General features: G+C 45.0%; 1 protein-coding gene and 1 pseudogene across 2 annotated transcripts in view; both read right to left on the reverse strand.

Moving 5' to 3' along the window:
• The window catches only part of PPIP5K1 (diphosphoinositol pentakisphosphate kinase 1), a 59,441-nt gene that overhangs the window by 24,407 nt on the left and 15,925 nt on the right, over nucleotides 1-19,109 (reverse strand). The window contains exons 19-30 of one of the 2 annotated variants that reach the window (XM_023514299.1): nucleotides 18,428-18,569; nucleotides 18,018-18,241; nucleotides 17,563-17,690; nucleotides 17,250-17,364; nucleotides 16,973-17,080; nucleotides 15,582-15,698; nucleotides 15,265-15,429; nucleotides 13,147-13,287; nucleotides 12,145-12,235; nucleotides 8,947-9,072; nucleotides 8,192-8,254; nucleotides 2,572-2,709 (exon numbers count right to left, since the gene is read on the reverse strand). In XM_023514299.1, coding sequence (XP_023370067.1) covers nucleotides 2,572-2,709; nucleotides 8,192-8,254; nucleotides 8,947-9,072; nucleotides 12,145-12,235; nucleotides 13,147-13,287; nucleotides 15,265-15,429; nucleotides 15,582-15,698; nucleotides 16,973-17,080; nucleotides 17,250-17,364; nucleotides 17,563-17,690; nucleotides 18,018-18,241; nucleotides 18,428-18,569 — 1,558 coding nt within the window. The remainder of the gene's footprint in view (nucleotides 1-2,571; nucleotides 2,710-8,191; nucleotides 8,255-8,946; nucleotides 9,073-12,144; nucleotides 12,236-13,146; nucleotides 13,288-15,264; nucleotides 15,430-15,581; nucleotides 15,699-16,972; nucleotides 17,081-17,249; nucleotides 17,365-17,562; nucleotides 17,691-18,017; nucleotides 18,242-18,427; nucleotides 18,570-19,109) is intronic. The other variant, XM_023514300.1, reaches the window with a different exon arrangement.
• On the reverse strand, nucleotides 862-1,573 carry LOC111725943 (annotated as a pseudogene).

Below are 19,109 nucleotides of genomic sequence, written 5' to 3' on the forward strand. Positions count from 1 at the left end.
TGGGACCACAGGCGCCCACCACAATGCCTGGCTATTTTTTGGTTGCAGCCATCATTGTTGTTTGGCAGGCCCAGGCTGGATTTGAACCCACCAGCTCAGGTGTATGTGGCTGGCGCCTTAGCCGCTTGAGCCACAGGCACCGAGCCACTATAGTCTTTGTTATGTGCAGCCTCTGAAGTCTGTTTCTTTAGCCTATGTTCAGGTTTCCCTGAATGCCAGGAACCCCTAAAAGAAAAGAAATAGGAAAGCTCTCCTAATCTTTGCAGATTGGTTGCATGCTGAGGTGCTCCTTCAACACTCAGCCTTCACTTCCTGTTCAATCTAGAGTTCAGAGGCGAAACCTTAGGTCTTTTCTGTGCACATGCTCTTCCCTCGCCATGTATGTGGCTTTCTAAATTGTCCAGTACACAGGGATGATTTTCAATTCCCTAATTTTCCAAAGAAACTCTTTTTCCCAGGCTTTCTGTGCCTCTATTGTTTGCCTTCACTAGAACTTGTTGCTCCAGGCAGTAGTAGTTGTCCATTTACCTTATCAAGTTTTTGAGGAACACCTTCTAATAGCCATTTTTCTGCCCTGACTGAGTTTCAAGTTAGGCAAAACAAATGTAGGCATGCACCTTGTCTCAATCCTTCAGGTAGCCCACAGACAAATTAGAACAGACAAACGTAGTTCTTTAAGAATAAGGTCTGCTCTGTTCCAGGGGCTGAGAACATGGGCTGCCACCTTCAAAACCACCACCAAGCCAAGGAGGTGGGTGAGACAAGGGTAAATAATTTTCTGCCCATTTTAGGTGGCCTCTTTCTTGATTCAGCATTTTTCTTTTCTTTTGGAAGAAAATCATTTTATTCTAATTACCTCACACATAGTATCACAACAGCTGGTTTAAGGAGGCCACACCAACCAACATCTGCCCCCAATCCTTTACCATCTCAGTGAACTTCTACACACTAAGAACACCCTCTTCCACTACAATTCTAAAGAAAGGAAACTATTAATAACAGGAGAGGTTTAACCGATGGTTTTACCCTTTATACTTTCATTATCAATTACATTTTCATGCTAAATTAACTTGGTCTTGAAAGGTGATTTTCCTTTCCTTCAATTTGTACTTCTTGATTAGGATAATCCATTTGCAAGTTTGGATTGTTTCAGCACCTCATTGAATCCCTCATTATCTGTTAGTCTGGTTCTGGGCACATTTCAAAAACTGTTTCATCTCATAGAAGCAAGGGCCAACCTGCTGCTGCTGTGCTGGCTGGCTGCCGAGAGGCTCCTGGTAAGTGATGTCGGGGTTTGAGGGCTCAGCATTACGTCCTCCACTGAAGCCCGCAGTGATGGCATGACCCAGAGTGTGCCCAACTGCAGAGCCCACAGCCACACCAGCTGCAATAGTTGCCATTTGGGCCATCAGACCAGGCTGCCAGGGTGCAGCAGCAGGTGAGCCAACTGCAGATGGTGGGGCTGCTACAGGTAGCTGAGCTGCTGGTGTTGGCCTGGGTGCAGTTCTCATCTGAGGTGCCCGCTGGCCGGAGGGGCCATGCAGGAGGTGCGGCTTCAGCTTCCACGCAGCATTGCAAGTGTGCGGAGGATCAGCATCTAGAACTTCAGCATTTTTCTAGTTACTACAAACCTTTAACTATTTCCCAGAGTTCTGATGGAGTTGATTTTGACAGTTTTGCTTGACTATTTTTGGTGATTCTGCAGATCAAAAAGCCCTAGAAGCTACAAGATTTAATTTTTACATTTAGATCTCTGTTTTATATGGAGTTTATCCTGGTATATAAAGTATGCACTCAATTTTAATTTTTGTCAAATGGCTGCTTAGTTGTCCCATGTTCATTTATTAAAAAGTCTTTCAATCAGTATTTTGAAATGCTAATTTTGTCTATTTCTCGATTTTCTACTTTGTTTCTTTGGGCCTTCTATCTATTCATGTACCATTACTACAAGTTTATATGGTAGAAGTTTTAAACTGTGGTGGGGCTAGTATTCTCTCATTCCTCCTCTTTTAAGGGTTTTCTTCACTATGCTTGCTGTTTATTTTTCAGTAAGAATTTTTGAATTGATTTGTTTTATTTTAGAAAAACAATAGTATTTTTATTGGGATCACATTAAACTTATAAATTACCTTGGAAGGAATGATATTTCTGTCATGTTTAATTGGCCTATACAATTATACCTTTTTTTTGGAGACAGAGGCTCACTTTGGCACCCCTGGTAGAGTGCTCTGGCATCATAGCTCACAGCAAACTCAAACTCCTGGGCTTGAGCAATCCTCTTGCCTCAGCCTCCTAAGCAGCTAGGAATACAGGCACCTACCACAATGCCTGGAAATTTTTAGAGACAGGGTCTTGCTCTTACTCAGGCTGGTCTCACACGCCTGAGCTTAAGCAGTCTATTGGCCTCAGCCTCCCAGAGTGCTAGGATTATAGGAGTGAGCCATATACTTTTTTTTCAAGTTTACTTTTGTGTCTTTGTGAAATGTTTTATCTTTTTATTGCTTTCTCATATTCTAGGAGCCATGGGATTAGGGGCAGAGATGGAGTACAACATAAGAGTATCCTCCATACCTGCAGATGCCTGTGCCTGGGCATCAGTGTGGCGCTGGCAGACTCTACTCAAAAATTCACTCACTTGACGCAGGGAAAGGGCATTATGCAGTGTTTCCAGGGGGTAGATGGTAGGCACCATGGAGCACCCTTCAAATCCTGCTAGAAAAGAGATGGGCAAAGTCAATGTTATTTCTGCCATATATGCCACAACTGGCAGAGGAAGCATGGAGAGTCCCTGAGAGCCATCAGGAGAGTCCGTGGCTTTTGGAGTGTGGGGTATCCAAGATTCTTAGGAGAGGAAACTCTTTATTGCCCCTAGGGTAATCTGTTTCTCTCACCTCCAGATTTCTTAAAATGTCTACCTGCTAAGCCCTCCAGGTGAAGCAAATCACCTCTCATCCTACCTAGGGAGAGCTTGTAATATCCCATGGAAAAATCAACAGAATCCAGTAGGGTAAGCACCAACATTGCACTTGAGATTTCTGGGGGAATAAAACAAGGATCCAGAGGTAAGGGGTGAAACTGTAGATCTAACATGAGGTAGGGAGGTCAGAGAGCTGGGAGGAAATAGCAGATTTCAGGTATCATGAACATGAAAATTAAGATTAAGGGAGAGGGCATGGAATCTGAGGAAGGGTTCATGCAAATTTAGGATGTGGGTAGGAAGGCTAGAATACTTGGATGCAAATTGGAGGGCATGCAATGCACATGAAGCTCAGCCCAGGAAAACGACATGCATGAATAGGATGGGGGATGGAAGTTCTTTCTTGGTCATTTCCATCACATCAATGCTTCTCCCTCCTGATCTACTGGAAGACCCCAGACTTGCTAGGAACTCTCTACTCTATCAGGAAAAAAAGGCAATTGCCCTAGAAAAAAAAGAGTAAGTACTGATTCTCTCCTCTAAACATAACAATTCCAATGTAGTTTTACCAGTTCAGGTAGGGTCAAAGGTAAACCTAAATGTACAACCCTAACCCCAGGGACTGTTGATGGAAAAAATGTCCCCAATGGAGGATTAAGAAATACACATCCTGACCACTTTCTCAGTCCCCAATTTTTCTTATGCCTCTTCTACATCTCCATAAAGGGACTAAAGGTAGACAAGACATCAATGTCTATGCAAGACTTAGCTTCCTGTTCACCAATGACTAAGGTCCATAATTCAAAAGAATCATACCTGACCATCTTCTAACCTCTGGCCCTTATTTGCCTCAAGAATTCAATTGAGGTCTCTCTGCCTCAACTTCCCCCTATAATCTAGTGGCTGGAGGGCAGGAGAGGTACAGCCTTTAGCTCCTCAGAGCATCTAGAAAAACATTTGAATGTGAAGATGGTGGGAGTACAGGGTTAAAGAGATAAGAACATAATCTGAGGCAAGAGATCCCTCCTGTACTGAATAGAATTGGAGAATGAGTAACATTAGGGGGGCAGTGAGAAAGGAGAATAAAAAGGGGGTTAGCAGCCAATGCTACAGCTACCAGGCAGTCTGGCCCCCATCCCATCCAAGCGACTAAATGCAAGTCACATAACCTTAGGGAAAATAGGAGAAAGAAATAGGTGGGCTCTCCTGCCAGAAGTGCAATAAGCAAAGCAGTCAGGCCCAGCCAGGGTAGGGGCAGCAGCCAGCTTGGCAGCAGGGGTACCGTAGAGGCACTCGGGGTCATCCTGGCCTGAGCGCAGCCAGTTCCGGAAGAGGCGCAGGTGGTAGGAGCACTGGTGCAGGTGATGCGCCAGCGTGGCATCCAAGGAGACTGGCCGGCCCCCTGTGCAGTCAGAAGAAAAACTGCGCAGCAACCGGACCACAGGGTGCTGGTCATCCAGCAGCTCTGGAGGGGGTGAGGGGATCACAGCAGGAAGCACAAAGATAAAAAGAAGAGGGAGAGACAATGAGGGGGGCACTGACTGGCACAAGCATTACTGGGAGGTAGGGGCACTCAGATCCAAAGTGAGCTAAGAGAGAAGCAGAGATAGTCGGAGCCACTGGGCATCTCTTGCAGGGAAGAAGAATATTGGCATTACACGGTGTGTCCAAAAGAAGAGTCTAGTGAGACCTTATCATATAGCAATGCCCTTCCCTTCTTCCTAAAGCACAATCTTTCAGTGCTTGCAGAGAGCAGTCACATCATTCTAGACAGGGATGAGGTGGCTGTTCTGTGGCTGAGAGCCTTGATTAGTCATTCTAGTGATCATTCTTGGACAAACCTTCCCTGATCATTCTTGGACAAACCCTGTCTAGGTCTTGCTTTTCAGACACATCAATTTATGAAGTTTGGATCAAGACAGAAAGGATTCAAAGTCACTCAGAGATGAGGGTCAAGAATGATGTTGAGGCTGGGTGCAGTGGCTCACGCCTGTAATCCTAGCACTCTGGGAGGCTGAGGTGGAGGATCACTTGAAGTCAGGAGTTCAAGACCACCCTGAGCAAAAGAAGGATCCTGGCTCAACCAAAACTAGAAAAAATTAGCCAAGTGTGGTGGTGGGCACCTATAGTCCCAGCTACTTGGGAGGCTGAGGTAGCAGGACTGCTTAAGCCCAGGAGTTTGAGGTTACAATGAACTATGATGACAACGCTGCATTCTAGCAAGCATGACAGAGCAAGACCTTCTCTCAAGAAATTAAAAAAAAAGAAAAAAGAATAGAATTGGGTATCAAGACAGTCTAAAGCTTAAAAAGGCTCCTAAAGAGGTTCAAGACAGGATTTTTGGCCCAGACTCTAAGATAGTCATAGATAGGGCTGGTGCTAGGCAGCTGGTACAGGAGACTGGCAGGAAACCAGATATAGGACTCTTTTAAAGCAGTGCATATAAAAAATGGAATTAATATGTAAAAATGCTAATATTGGTTAATTATCCTTTACCTTACTCTTGTTTAAATAAATATATTTTTAAAAATATATAGATTTATGTACTATATCCATTACAGAAGCTAAAAGTTAAATAACTTCACATTTTCTTCCCACTGTTGCTGAGTCTAACTGCACTTTGTTCAGCTGGTAAGTAGAAAAGCGTTGATTTTAACCCCTCATTGTAGTTGCTTGGCAAACTTTGAGATGCCTGCAATTCAACCACAAAAGGTTGAACGAAAGCCCGTGAAAGGCATGTGGAGGGTAGGGGTGTAAAGGAAACAGTATGGAAGGATTTGGGGGAAAAGGTAAGACGTGGTGGGAGGATGGGTAAGAACTGGAGTGCAGGGTGTTGGTGTAGAGAAGGTAGGATTAAGGAAACTGAGGATAACTGCTCAGAACTCCCAGATCAGAACTGGCTCCACAGGGTGATCCCATGAGACAGCAGTTTTCAGAGACCTTAGTTTAAAGGTCAGGAAAAGTTTCAGTTATATCCAGACTAGTCCTGGGAGCACTAACTGGATCAAAGTCACACGGTCACCTGGGTCCCTACAAGATAACAGTCTTGACGAACCAAATCGGCATACTCCAACATTCCAGATGAGGGTGAGCCACAGTCTCTTTTCCACTTTATTAATTTACTATGGTGAGTTTGGCATGCATTTTAGTAACAGGCCATTCCACTCTTGTGTGCTGAATATAGTCACAGCATGTGACAGACGCGTATCAGGAACAGAGGCAGGGATGTACTGAGGGCTACCCTCCCCGCAAAGTACGGAGAAAGCATAACCTGGCTTCTGTTCCGAAGCCAGGCCCGGCTTTTCCAGCTGCTGTGTCAAAGCCAGACATCATAGCAAGGAGAGGGTGATGATGGGACAGTAGATTGGCACATTACTGTGACTAATCTGCCACAAGCAATTACAGACAGAGCATACACTCTGTAATTGCTGGGTCAGTCAAGCAAGATCTTGGCTATGGCGTAGAGCCCTCGTATTGTCCTGAGGGCCAAATTAAATCTATACAGTCTTCTTCAGCAAGAGATACATAGCTGCAAACTTCTGTTTGTCAACAGGTAGATCCCAGATTCTGGTTTCTTAAGCAGGTTAGCCTCCACGCTCAAGCACAGGAAAAACAAAAGAGGCCAGCAGACCCCTGGGAAAGTGTGCACTGTGTTGGAAGAGATCTTGAATTTGTTCTCTACCCTCTCTCCTTTCTTCCTCTCATCCTTTTAGCAGAATTAATTCTTCTTTTCTTCAACTGCTAACCAAGGCTTCAGGGAACTGGAGATATATAGGTTTGGGAATCTGTTTTATGGAAGCTAAGAAACTAGGAGACATGTGATTTAGCTCTGATATCAGAGGCCCAAGTTCCTTGTACTATATTATAAACCCTAAGTCCAAGTCTGATACCATTAGTGCATTAGGCTCTACTCTGGAGATGTCTGTGGCACATGAAGGCCAGAAAAGCATGAAACTGAGTAGGCATAGCCATGGCACTCTGAATGGGGACTCCTGCCACAGGCACAACTAGGAGTCTGGAGGCAGGGATAAACCAAGGAAGGATAAGCTAGTCCACCGAGGGCTAAAGTCTAGTAGCTGCCACTGGCTAGGGAGCAGGAGAGCAGCACATGGATGGAGGTTTTCTAACCAAGAAGTCACACTAATTTTACCTTCCTCTGAGAGTCTTTGCTCTTGGACAGAAGAAAACCATGTCAAATAAAACTGGATTTACCTTGAAGATAAAATACAATGCAGACAGGAAACTAAGGATATAAAGGACAAAAACCTCAACAGAGAATGAGCCCTGGGTTCTTCTGTTATAGGTACAAAGACCGCAGCCCCTCAGTGTTTGTTTTACACAGATCTCCAAACTCTTCCACCTTAGTGTGGGCAGAACCAGTTCTTCCATATTCTTAAAATATTATTCATTCCTAAGTTCTCCCAGAATCTACAGCAGACATCGCAACTCTTCACTCCAAGCTTCTCTAAGACAGATTTGCCACATGGCTGGTGCCACACAGAAGCTACATTTAAAAACTTAAGGCACAGTCCTTTATTCTTTATCTACTACCTCCTACTCCTTTCTTTTTCTTTTTTATCCCAAAGCAATCTGGGCTCTCATTTTCTAGGCCCCAGGCACTAAGTTAGTAATAACATAAAGCAAATGTCAGGAGCACAAGAGCCACATAAAATACACACAATGGCAAGAGATAGAAATATGGAGATGGGAAACTATATATTTAAGACCGATGCCCTTATAAGTAGGCTGGGAGCTGGGAACTATAGCATTGCTCCAAAAGAGGAACAAACTAGTCATCCACCCCAACAAAAGAGCTGGAGAAAAAACAGAAAGATCAAAATTATATAAGCTGAGGAGTTTGGGGTAGGGGACAGGAGGTGGAGAAGAAATGGGACTGATCTAGGAAATACTATTCTCATCCTAAGAAGGGGAATCATTATCATGTCTATACACAGCCCAGCAGTCGTGAGATAGGAAAGGGAGAGGTTTAATCAATGTTGTGGTGGAGATACTGACAAGAGTGATGTAATGGTGATGATGGTGATTATGAAATTAAGACCCTGAGTTGCCACAGGGACAGGGCAGCCAGGCTTCAGCCAAGGCTAAGGCTGACACAAAGGAAATGTCCTGTCACACTTAGTGAGTGGCTCATTCAGAGACAGCAGGGTGTAAACACAGTGGAAGGAGAGGCAGAGTCAGTGTCAGAAATCAAAGGTTAAGTGTCTGGAGGTGACATGGTGAGGAGGAATGACACTGAGTCAGAAGCAAACGTACCGTTAGTCGGATGCTTTGCAAACGACACAGAAAATCGTTTTACGGCCGGGACAAACAAGAGCTCTGGGGAGAAAAGACATCGTGGGGATTATACCCACCCCTGTCCCAACCCTCTGCTCTGAAATTTGCCCATAATAGACTCTGCTTTTACCGTTAGTTATATGATCTGCTCCCATCCCCACCCGTTAGATCCTGACTAACACATTTCATTTTCCTTTGAAATAATCTCTTAGGAATCTATGTGTCATCTCTACCACAACACAGCCCCACAAACAACCAGAATTTTACCACCACATCCTCTTTCTGTCATTTGAAATAAAATCTGCATAGATATTTTCATCCCTTCCCCCAGTCTCTTTCCATATCATCTTTTCTGCCTTAGCTTAGCAATTTTCCCAACTCTAAAACTGACGTACGGGATTTTAATCAAGGCTCCACTGCATTCTTCCTGACCATAGATCATCCTCCTTGGTCCTTACCCCTATAGGCCAGAATCTAGGAAAGAGTACAAACTGATGCAGCAGGACTGTATGAGATTATGAAGGGACAAGCATAAATAAGTCATATTTGTATGGCAAGAGGGAATGCAAATGGAGGGGTGAAAGGGATCCTGGGTCCTTCTCTAGTATTGATGAAGGAAACTTGTTATAAGGCCAGTGTCAGTGCCATCTTAAGCATGAATAGTTCTTGAGCTGTGTCCTTGCTGGGAGACAAGTGAAGATAAGAGGTGCCCCCCACAAAACCCACCCACATACCATCTCGGTGCTTCAGACTGGCAGGTGGTAGCTTTTTGCCATGGCTGCGGGCGTAGTCCTGAAGATTCGGGGCGCTGGAGGAGCCACCCAGCACTGTGGTGCTGAACAGCCCTGTGCACTGTGAGCCTGCAAGGCCGGGAGGGCATTAGTAGCCGCGCAAAGCTGCAATTACCACACAAAAGAACACACAACTTCACATGACAACATCAAGACACACACCTACAGCCATTCAGAGCCAACACCATACGGCCATTCAACATAACCACAAAAAGCTTTCTCTACTGTCCATAGCCACACTGGGCAAGCAAAGTGGGGATTCTCTTGAAGATCTACACAGCAGAGACAAAAGGCCACTACAAATGCAGAGTTAGTCATATTAGGGGATTTAAAGCTACTGAATGGGATAGACTGTGCTCCCCAAGTGGCTCTCAGAAATGCTAAAAGAAGTGGTAGATCCCTCTAGAGTCCCCCTAGATTTAACTTAGTGGCCCCTACCGTGGATATATAATTTAAGAAACCCAGAAATCTATTTCCTTATAGGTTTGAAAGGAGAGAGCTTTGATTGAAATTGGAGACTGGGTTCTGAGCACTCAGCTGGCATCCTTTCAGTTCTTCCTAAATTCTTCATTCCAGTGTTCCCTCCCTTTAGGCCTTTTCCCTTTCCCAAGAATTAAAGTATGAGACTTGTTCGATTTTTAAAGCTGGAAGGCACTCTGAGATTGTACAACTCAACCTTCTCATTTTAGAGATGAGGAAACTGAGATCCAAAAGGGATCTCATTTGCTCAGGGTCACATAGTTTGTTAGAAGATGAGTGGGGCTGGAATCCAGGTCTCCTGACTCTGAGGACCAACTGAATTTAGTTAGATAAAAAATAATTATTTAATATTTTCTCATTATTTTCAAAATTTCTGAAGTCGAGATGGTACGTGAAGAGTCAGTTGATTCTAAGTCCAGCATGCCTAGTAGGTGCTGAGCACCCTACTAAGAAGAAAAGCAGGCTCAGAACCTGTAGCTCAGTGGCTGGGGCACTGGCCACATAAACCAGGGCTGATGGGTTTGAACCCAGCCTGGGCCTGCCCAGCAACAATGAGAACTACATCAAAAAAATAGCTGGGCATTGTGGCGGGCGCCTGTAGCCCCAGCTGCTTGGGAGGCTGAGGCAAGAGAATCGCTTAAGCCCAAGAGTTTGAGGTTATATGAGGTTGTATGACACCATAGCACTCTACTGAGGGCCACAGAGTGAGATGCTGTCTCTAAAAAAAACAAGGCAGGAAACAACAACAAAACAGATACATTTTCCTGCTCTCAAAAGTTTATTATCTTATAAGACTATGCTCAAAGTCAGATGTACACACACATAAGTTCAAAGAAAGTAAAAAGAATTCTATTGCCGGTCAGAGAAGTAAATAAAATTCGAAGAATCTCTAAAAAAAATAAATAAATCAGGCCAGTCACTGTCCCCGGTATCTCATTTAGAGTAGGATTGGGACTCCATGGTCCCTTCTTCTACTATAGAAGACAAGACTGACACCCAAGTACCCAGGATTTGCCCCTCTACTTAAAAACCCATCTTAGGCAAATCCTTGGGTTTGACATAGGGCTGAACATTTATTAGAGAGATGGACTGTAGAAAGGAGGTCAGTTTCCTTTGTGCCCACAAAGAAAACACCATGGTTACAGTGTTCAGGGGTCCCAGGATTTCAGGGTTACCAGAGCAATCAGGAAGCGCAGATGGCTAAGCTCTCCACCCTAGAATTCAAGACCTCTCCTTCTCCACAGCAGCTTCCTCAACCTTTCATGCTCAAATGGGCTCTGGATTGAGGTTCCAGAGAGTAATAAGGGTTGCTAAATATGTGTTCTTTTCTTCAGAAAAGCTAAAACTAGCTGGCTGTATCCCAGACCACCCTAAGCTTTGTCCTACATTTACTTCCTCCACTGAATAATTTTCTAGTACAGTCGTGCCAACCCTGTTCTGCCCAGTCCTCAGATCATCTCGGGGGGTGGTCTCTACCTTACCACTACCATCTGTCAACCAGTCCTATGTACATACCTGTGTCTTATTTTTGAAAGCGCTCCCACTTAACTGGGCCAGATGCACCAACCCTCTTCCCAGCCTATCTGAAACCTATTCTTTACTGGGACTTCTGGGAAGAGAAGTCCATATCACAGATCTACATATTTATCATTTATTTCTCATGCCCCAGACCATTGTCCTTATTTTGTGGATCCAGAAGGCAAACTACTTTCATAAAATTAACCTAGAAAGTAACCAAAACCTTTCTTCCCCCTTGCTGGCCCAAAAGCTGAACATTTGGGGGCCAAGAAATTGTGTGCCAAGGACAAAGGTAAAAGAAAAATGAGAAGAGCTAAATAGAGAAAATAACAAGATACCAAGAGCCAGGGGACGGAGTCCAGACCCCACACAATCTTCTCTCACCTCCAGTTCTTCCAGGTCTAGTTACTGGCTCACAAGGCACTATGCTCAGAGAGAGTCCCTCCCAAGAACCACCCTCCTTCCCCCAAACCACAATACCCCCTAAAGTGTGGGCCTTCCTTCCGTGTGTGTTCTCAGAAAAGGTTGAATAATGTTCTCCACATCTCTCCAGGGACACAAAAAGCCAGAGATATTCCCTCAGAGTTCTAAGAGAAGCCTCTGCCCACTACTCTAGTCTCAGATTTGCCCCTCAATTTTCCAGAAGGAAGGGGGAAAAGTTACAGGATTAGGAGAGGACAGAGGAGAGGGACTGATGATACGAGAGGCCAGTGCAGAGATGTGAAAAACACAGATTTCAGAAGAAGACATGGCGCAAGTTCTCCAAATGAGGAATATGACATTTATGGGGGTCACAAGTACCTCTGTTTATAGCTCTGTCTCTGATGACTCTGAAGGCTCAGAGTCTCCATGGCCCCTTAAGGTCTGGGCTAGACTGGAGGGACAGATAAGGAATGAGAGGGAAAGCCAGAAAAATGCTCTTCAGCCAGGGAAATGAGGGTTAATATAGAAAACCTTGAAAACAATCATCCGAGATCTGAGTTCATTCCTAACTATGGCTTCTCCCACTTCATCCTGCCTAGCCTGACCTGACAGTCCACTCACTGTACAGTCCCAACTCCCATGACAAAGATTTCCCACAATAAAACTCTAAAGAACAGACACTCTTTCCAACAACAGGTAAGAAATGTTGGAAAACCATACCTAGGCCACTCTGCTTCATCTCCGTGGGTGGCCGTGAAGATGAGAAGAGCCGGTAGCCACCAGGCCTTGAGGATGAAGTTTCAGAAAGAACCTGCAGAATAAGAACTTTATTTTAATCATTTTGTTACCTCAATACCGAAGAATAAAACCCAGGTCCTGAAATCGTGCCCCTATAAAGCCAAGCAGTGTCAGAAAGTTTGGAAGAATCAAAGGATTTATGGGGGAAGAGTGACCAAAAGGGAACAGAGAGTACACGATGTGGAGGGAACTCTCCAGGGGATACGTCTATACCAAAGGCATTTCTATTTCCAAGATGCATGTTCCCATATCTGTCCTGTTCCAAATCTGAGAAATCATTTTCAACCACTTCTACATCTCACCAGAGTGGGGTTCTCTAATCTTATCCATCTCTCTCCAGGACTCAGAAAGCCAATCCCAATGGCTAAGTCACCAATAAGATATAAAATCTGGCCACCCTCTCTTCTTTCCATGACATAGCTGTAGCTACTGAACCAAGAAGTCCTTCCCTCCAACTGTCTCACTCCTGGACACATGAAACAGATTTTTTTTTTTTTTGAGACAGTTTCACTATGTCACCCTCGGTAGAGTGCCATTGAGTCACAGCTCATGGCAACCTCAAACTCTTGGGCTTATGTGACTCTTTTGCCTCAGCCTCCCAAGTAGCTGGGACTACAGGTGCCCAGTATAATGCCCAGCTATTCTTTTGTTGTGGTGGTTGTGGTTGTTCTTGTTGTTTAGCAGGCCCCAGGCCAAGTTTGAGCCCATCAGCCCAGTGTATGTGACTGGGGCCCTAGCTGCTGAGCTACAGGAACTGAGCCACGAAACAGAATTTGTAAAATGCCCATGGGGGCCCAATCACACACACCCCCAACATACACACATCCCATCTAGATAGTGTTCTGAGTCCCTAGATTCCAAAAGGCAAAGATAGAAAGCAGGAAAGGAAGGTGAGGTAGGGAGGGACACCTGTGTGCAGGACACCTGTGCCAGGTGAGTGGTGGACTCAGCCTGGGGCTGTATGCCGATGTCTGGGGAAGGCCGGGGGAGGTCTCCTGACCTCCGGCGGCGCCGTCCCCGCAAGGGGATCAGGTCCAGGTTCCCCGTGCACTGCATATTCATGACCTGCAATCACATCAGGTAGAAAGCCGGTCACGGCTCCTCTAATCCCCAGCCACCCAAAAGTCCCAGTGTCCATAGGGCAGAGCTAGTTACAAGGCTGGAGAGGATGACCAGCTGCAGCACAGCTTCTATAAAGATCACAGGTTTTGTAATCTAAAACAGTTCAAAAATATGCAATGACAAGTGAGGAGGAAAAGGGATGGGGGAAGGATGTAGTTGATAATGGTATGAGTGTGTAATGGCTATACTTGCAGAGCAAAGGAGAGGACCTTAATAGCCAGAAAAATGCTCTTCAGCCAGGGAAATGGGGGTTATATATAGAAAACCTTGAAAACAATCACCCGAGATCTGAGTTCATACCTAACAATGGTTTCTCCCACTTTATCCTGCCTACCCTGACCTGACAGTCCACTCACTGTATGGTCCCAACTCCCACGACATCCTGCCTATCCTGACCTGACAGGTATTTTCAGCCTATAATACTATAAGGTTGTGTGATCACAGAACAGAGAGAAGACTTTCTTACAAAGCTGAGGCGCATATCTTAGGCAACCATCATATGCCAGGGTCTGAACAGCACTAATAACTGAAAGGAAGGAATGTGATTTCAACAGGAAGCTGGCCTGAGAGAAAGAAGCCAAATGCATCAAGTCTGAGAGATGACATAGAGATCTCTTCTCTGTATTACATCTTCTGACTACATAAACCAGAAGAAAAACCGGGGTCAAGCACAACAGTGCCAGGGAGACTAGCAGACCAGGAACAGGAAGGACGTGTGGATAAGAAGAAACAGCTTACTGATGGAAGATTATGTGTCAGTCTCACACAGGTCTGTAGGGTAACAGTACCTTGAGTACCAAGTGATAGCTATACCACAAAGAGAAAATAATGCATATCTCACCTAAAGAAACTCTGTGTATTCACAATGTCAATTTCATCTTTAAATGATCAAGAAGCAAAGGACAAGCCCAGAAAAGAAATGGCAGTTTGTTTGCTCAGACTTCTTCAAAATCTGAAATGTAAACTCCTTGTTGAACCTATGTAAGCTAGTTACAGATTCTTCTCATATATCCCTAAAACAGATAAACCAATTTCTCTAGAGACCAGGCACAGAGCCAAGTGAACGAAAATCACTGGGTCAGAGCAGAACCCAAATCAGATAGTGGGAGTCCTTGAAATAGATAGAGATAAATCATGATGTCTACAAGAGAGTCATTGGACCAAAGAGAAAAACTGTCTTTCTAGGAAAAAGACCAAAACAAAAACCCCAGGACAGATGAAACAGTTTCTTCCTCTAGACTAAAGAGATAAAACCAGAAATAGAGACAAACTCCAAGAATAGCAGAACACAGGCTCAGTCTGATAAAGCTCCTCATCAGAACAAGAGGAAGGTAGATTTCCAGAGTGACCCACTTTCTGGAACAACAGTATAGATAAATTAGAGTGCCAGGCACTTGCTCCAGCCTGAGCTATAATTTTTATCCAAGGCAAGAAAGAGATGAAGAGCAGCTGGCCATTAACATTACAGTTTCTGTTTAGTGTCTATACAGTGAGTATGACTCATATTTTGCCGAGGAAAAAAATTTGAGGCTTAGAGAAGTTACATAGCCAAGGTCACACAGCTTCTAAGTATCAGACTGGGATTTTAGTCCAGAGTTCTTGCTATTTCTACTATATTTCCTTTTAAAGGACCGCCTTTTCAAATCCATCCAGGGGCATACTCCTTAATCTCATCTCTTTAAATTTTTATCTCTCAGCCACCCCTCACTGGCAACTCTTTAACCTGAGATGTAGGCGAGCAGGTTAAAGAGCTCTACTAGGGGATCTGCTGTGAAAGAGAGATTAAGTAAAACATGTCCATCAGGGGCAGGAGGACTCTGCTAGAAGTCCAAGAATCCCCTCAAGGGCATTTAGGAACATGTGATATTATCCTATGAGCACTTCTGCCCCTTCATCTTTTCCCCAAGCCCTTCCCTTTACCTCCATGGAGCCAGCTTTTCGGTTACGAATGAGGGGTGATCTCCTTGGGAGGCCAGGGCCCTCGGAAGGCTGGGGAGAAGTCTGTAATGCCCGGTCTGGCTCATCTGATGCCTTCCCTGGGCACAGGTTCTCAATGCTGCCTTGATCTGTTTTCATCTCCTCATTCTGTACAGTAACAGACAGACCAAGAGGCGTTAAGGGCTTCCACCCTTCTAATCCCAGACTCTTCAACCCTTTTACCTCCCTGTGCTGTTTCTGAGGTTCCCACCACTTAGTTTCCAAGTCCTCCAGTTCCAAATCCCAGCACTCTGACCCACCTCAGAAGAGGCTGGACGGAATCCACAGCCAGTTGGGGCACTGCCTTCTTCCTCGACACCTTTTACTCCAGGGCTGAAGTGTAGCTCTACATGGAACCGTTCCTCTGATAAGGGATCCTGTGGGCACCACCAAGAGAAAAGGCAGGTGGGAGAAGCTGGATATTGTGGTGGAAGGCCAGGCAGGGGCAGTAGAGAGAAACTCAAGAGGATACATCTTCCTAGGGATGCAGTGTTCTCCCTACTTGGGGGCTGGTATCTCATAGCTTCCCTTTAATTATAATCTGTAACAGGATCCTCATTCCTCACCTCCACCACTTGTGAAAATCACTCCCAATGACTTGCACATTTCCAGTTCTATAAGTCTTCCCATTCATCTCCCAAAATAATTCTGCTTGGCTATAATGCATATAGCAATACATTTAAAGATATCTCTGTGAACCCATAAACAGAATGTATATGTATAACTGTGTTTTCTGAAATTGCATACTGTCCCAAATACCAGGGTGTGTTCTAGGTCATCTCTCTGGCTCAAGACCAGCCCAGAACATGTTTTCTGTTCCAGTAGAAACCTCTTAGATGAGCTGTGCCTAGGTGCCACACTTACCTAGGTTTTCCTTATTCTAAGAATAAGAACTTTTGTTTTTGAAATAGTATCTCGCTCTGTTTCTGGGGCTAGATTGCAGTGATATCACCATAGCTCACAGCAACCCCAAGCTCTTGGGCTTAAGCGATCCTCCTGCCTCTGCCTCCTATATAGCTGGGACTACAGGCGTGTACCACCCTCTGGCTAGTTTTTCTATTTTCAGTAGAGCTGGTATCTTGTTCTTTCTCAGGCTGCTCTCAAACTCTCAGCTTCACTCAATCTTCCTACTTCAAGCAATCCTCCCACCTTGGCCTCCTAGAGTACTAGGATTACAGGCATAAGCCATTGTGCCTGGCCAGAAGTTTTTTTTTTTGAGACAGAATTTCACTATGTTGCCCTCAGTAGAGTGCTGTGGCATCACAGCTCACAGCAACCTCACTCTTGGGCTTAAGCAAGTCTCTTACTGCCACCTCCCAAGTAGCTAGGACTACAGGTACCTGCCACAACACCCAGCTATTTTTTGGTTGCAGTTGTCATTGTTGTTTAGCTGGCCCAGGCCAGGTTCAAACCCACCAACCTCAGTGTATATGGCTGGTGCAATAACCACTGTGCTACAGGTGCCAAGCCAGAACTCTTTTTTAAATTTCAGATTAATATGAGGGTACAAATGATTGGGTTACATTGTGTTTTTAAGGTAAAGTCCAAGTTTTGTTGAGCCCTTCACTCAGGGGGTGTGCTGTATACCCTTACTAGAACTTTTAAAAAAATAGAGATATAAAGAAAAGGACCCACACTGTTAGGTCCTTACCTGTGTGTTGTCCTCATAAAGCATGATGACAATCTGGGTCATGTAGTTGAGTTCTGAGATGGCACTAAGATAAGCCAAAGCTCGCTGCCATTGTGCATCCTTGGTCTCCTACCAAACAGAAAAAAAGGTAAGCCAATGCCCAAGGACAAGGGAGTCAGGGAATGGGAAGGGAGCCAAGGAGAAGACAGAACATTTGCAGTAAAAAAGAAGCATGAGGAGGAGAGTAAAAGAATGCTCAGAAAAGGTTCACAGGCTAAAGAAGAAAGAGGATTCTTACATCAAGAAGTCCCCCGTAACGGAAGACACTGAGTAGGGAGTGGACATGGCTCTCACTGGTAAAATAGAGACGTGTTCGAACGTGGCGGCCTGGGGAGAGCACTCCTCTGGAGTACCTAAGATAACAGCTAAATCACTCACACAGAGATAATTGTCTTCCCACCCTTCCCCAAACTCCCTCCCCTTCAAACACTTCTCTCCTTTCCATTCCATGATCCCATCTACTCTTATTCCCTAAGCTATCCAACCTTGATTCCCCCGGCTCCCTATCATACCCCTCCCTCCATCCAACACCCCTCCCAGCCCTCCCTCACAGGGGATGCAGCTTGTTGACAGACTCATCCTCGTGGGTTCTCTGCAGGTCAAGTAGTATCTTCCGCAACAGTGGAAGACAGAAGCCCACAGCAATTTCCAGTTTCTCCTCCCGACTGATCCCGTACTCCTAGGGGCCATAGGCCAGGAATAAGTACCTCAGTGAATCTTGTTTTCCTCATGCCTCATACTCTCAGGCTCAAGATCTTACCTGTCTTCACCTCAGGTCTAGGGTTTCTTTCTTATCCACCACACTCCCCCTCCTCCTGGTGTCTCCTGAATTAGCCTCCTGTACTTACCCAGAGCCAGAGTGGACCCTGAGAATTATAGCAACGCAACTAATTCCTTCTCTTTGTTTCCTTCCCCTGATTCCCAAATTGTCCCTCTGCTCCATCTTTTTTCTCCTTCCTGCCCCAATGTCCTTATCCCCATGATGGATCCCTTATATAAAACACACCTGGGGAATGACCACATCAGCCAGTGCCTTAGAGAGACGTAGCAACTCTGCTGTGCCTTGAAGTCCCAGACTTGCATTGTGCTGCACATCATACTTGACACAGTCATAGATGTCAGGGATCTTACTGATATCATAGCGGCCACTCTTCTGTCGAAAGTCACGCTCCAACTTGCTCCAACGCTGTAGCATTAGCTCCAGTGTCTCACTGTGATAGAGCTGCAGGTCTGGAAGGAAGGCAGCAGTCAGATAGAGCCAAAAATTTTGGCTGCAATGAAAGAATCTAACAACTTCTAAGGAAAACCAGGGGAGAGCAAGCCTTGTTTCTGGCATTTAGGAGAGGACACAGGAGTAGATAAGAACTCTATCCACATGTGAGACCTGAAAGGGAAGACAGCAGTTTTCATACCCACCTACAGACTTGGGGTCCTGCATCCGTTCCTGGATCTGGTGGGTAAGGTTTTCAATCAAGGCAAACACCTGATCACAGACCTTCACAGGATTCTGGATGATACTCATGGAGTTGAGTAGGGAAGTACTTCCAGTGGGAGCTAGCTGTGGGGAATGGAGAAAAGAAGAGCAAGATAGGCTCAGGCCCAATTGCCCATATTCTTGTTAGTTTATTATAAAGAGCCTGTCTGCAATACAGATAGGTATACTGGTTCATTCCAATGGGCATTCTTAGACTACTGGGCATACTAGCTGGTCTAGGGCCTTCAGATAAGGGGACTGCTCTGGCACACAGTCACCTAAGAGATGTTGATCTTAAATGTCTTGGAGTCCTGAGAAAATATTATAAAACGATCTTAGTTCTCTTCTTGGGGACTCTAAAATATACCTGGAAAATGCAAGAGAATACAGATTATAGCAAAATTCCTCAAAGCCTCAACAGAATGTTTTCATGAGTAGATATTAGAGATAACACTATCTTGTTCCTCTAGGTAAGATGCTAGCCTGAACCTAGAGTGGAAGTGCTGCCTTGGAGCTGGGTTCCAATTCAAGCTTTTAAGATAGTCACAGTCGGCTTGGCGCCTGTGGCTCAAGTGGCTAAGGCGCCAGCCACATACACCTAAGGTGGCGGGTTCGAATCCCCAG

The sequence above is a fragment of the Otolemur garnettii genome, unplaced genomic scaffold (assembly GCF_000181295.1).
Source record: "Otolemur garnettii isolate 467f Iridium unplaced genomic scaffold, OtoGar3 scaffold00050, whole genome shotgun sequence".
NCBI lineage: Eukaryota > Metazoa > Chordata > Mammalia > Primates > Galagidae > Otolemur > Otolemur garnettii.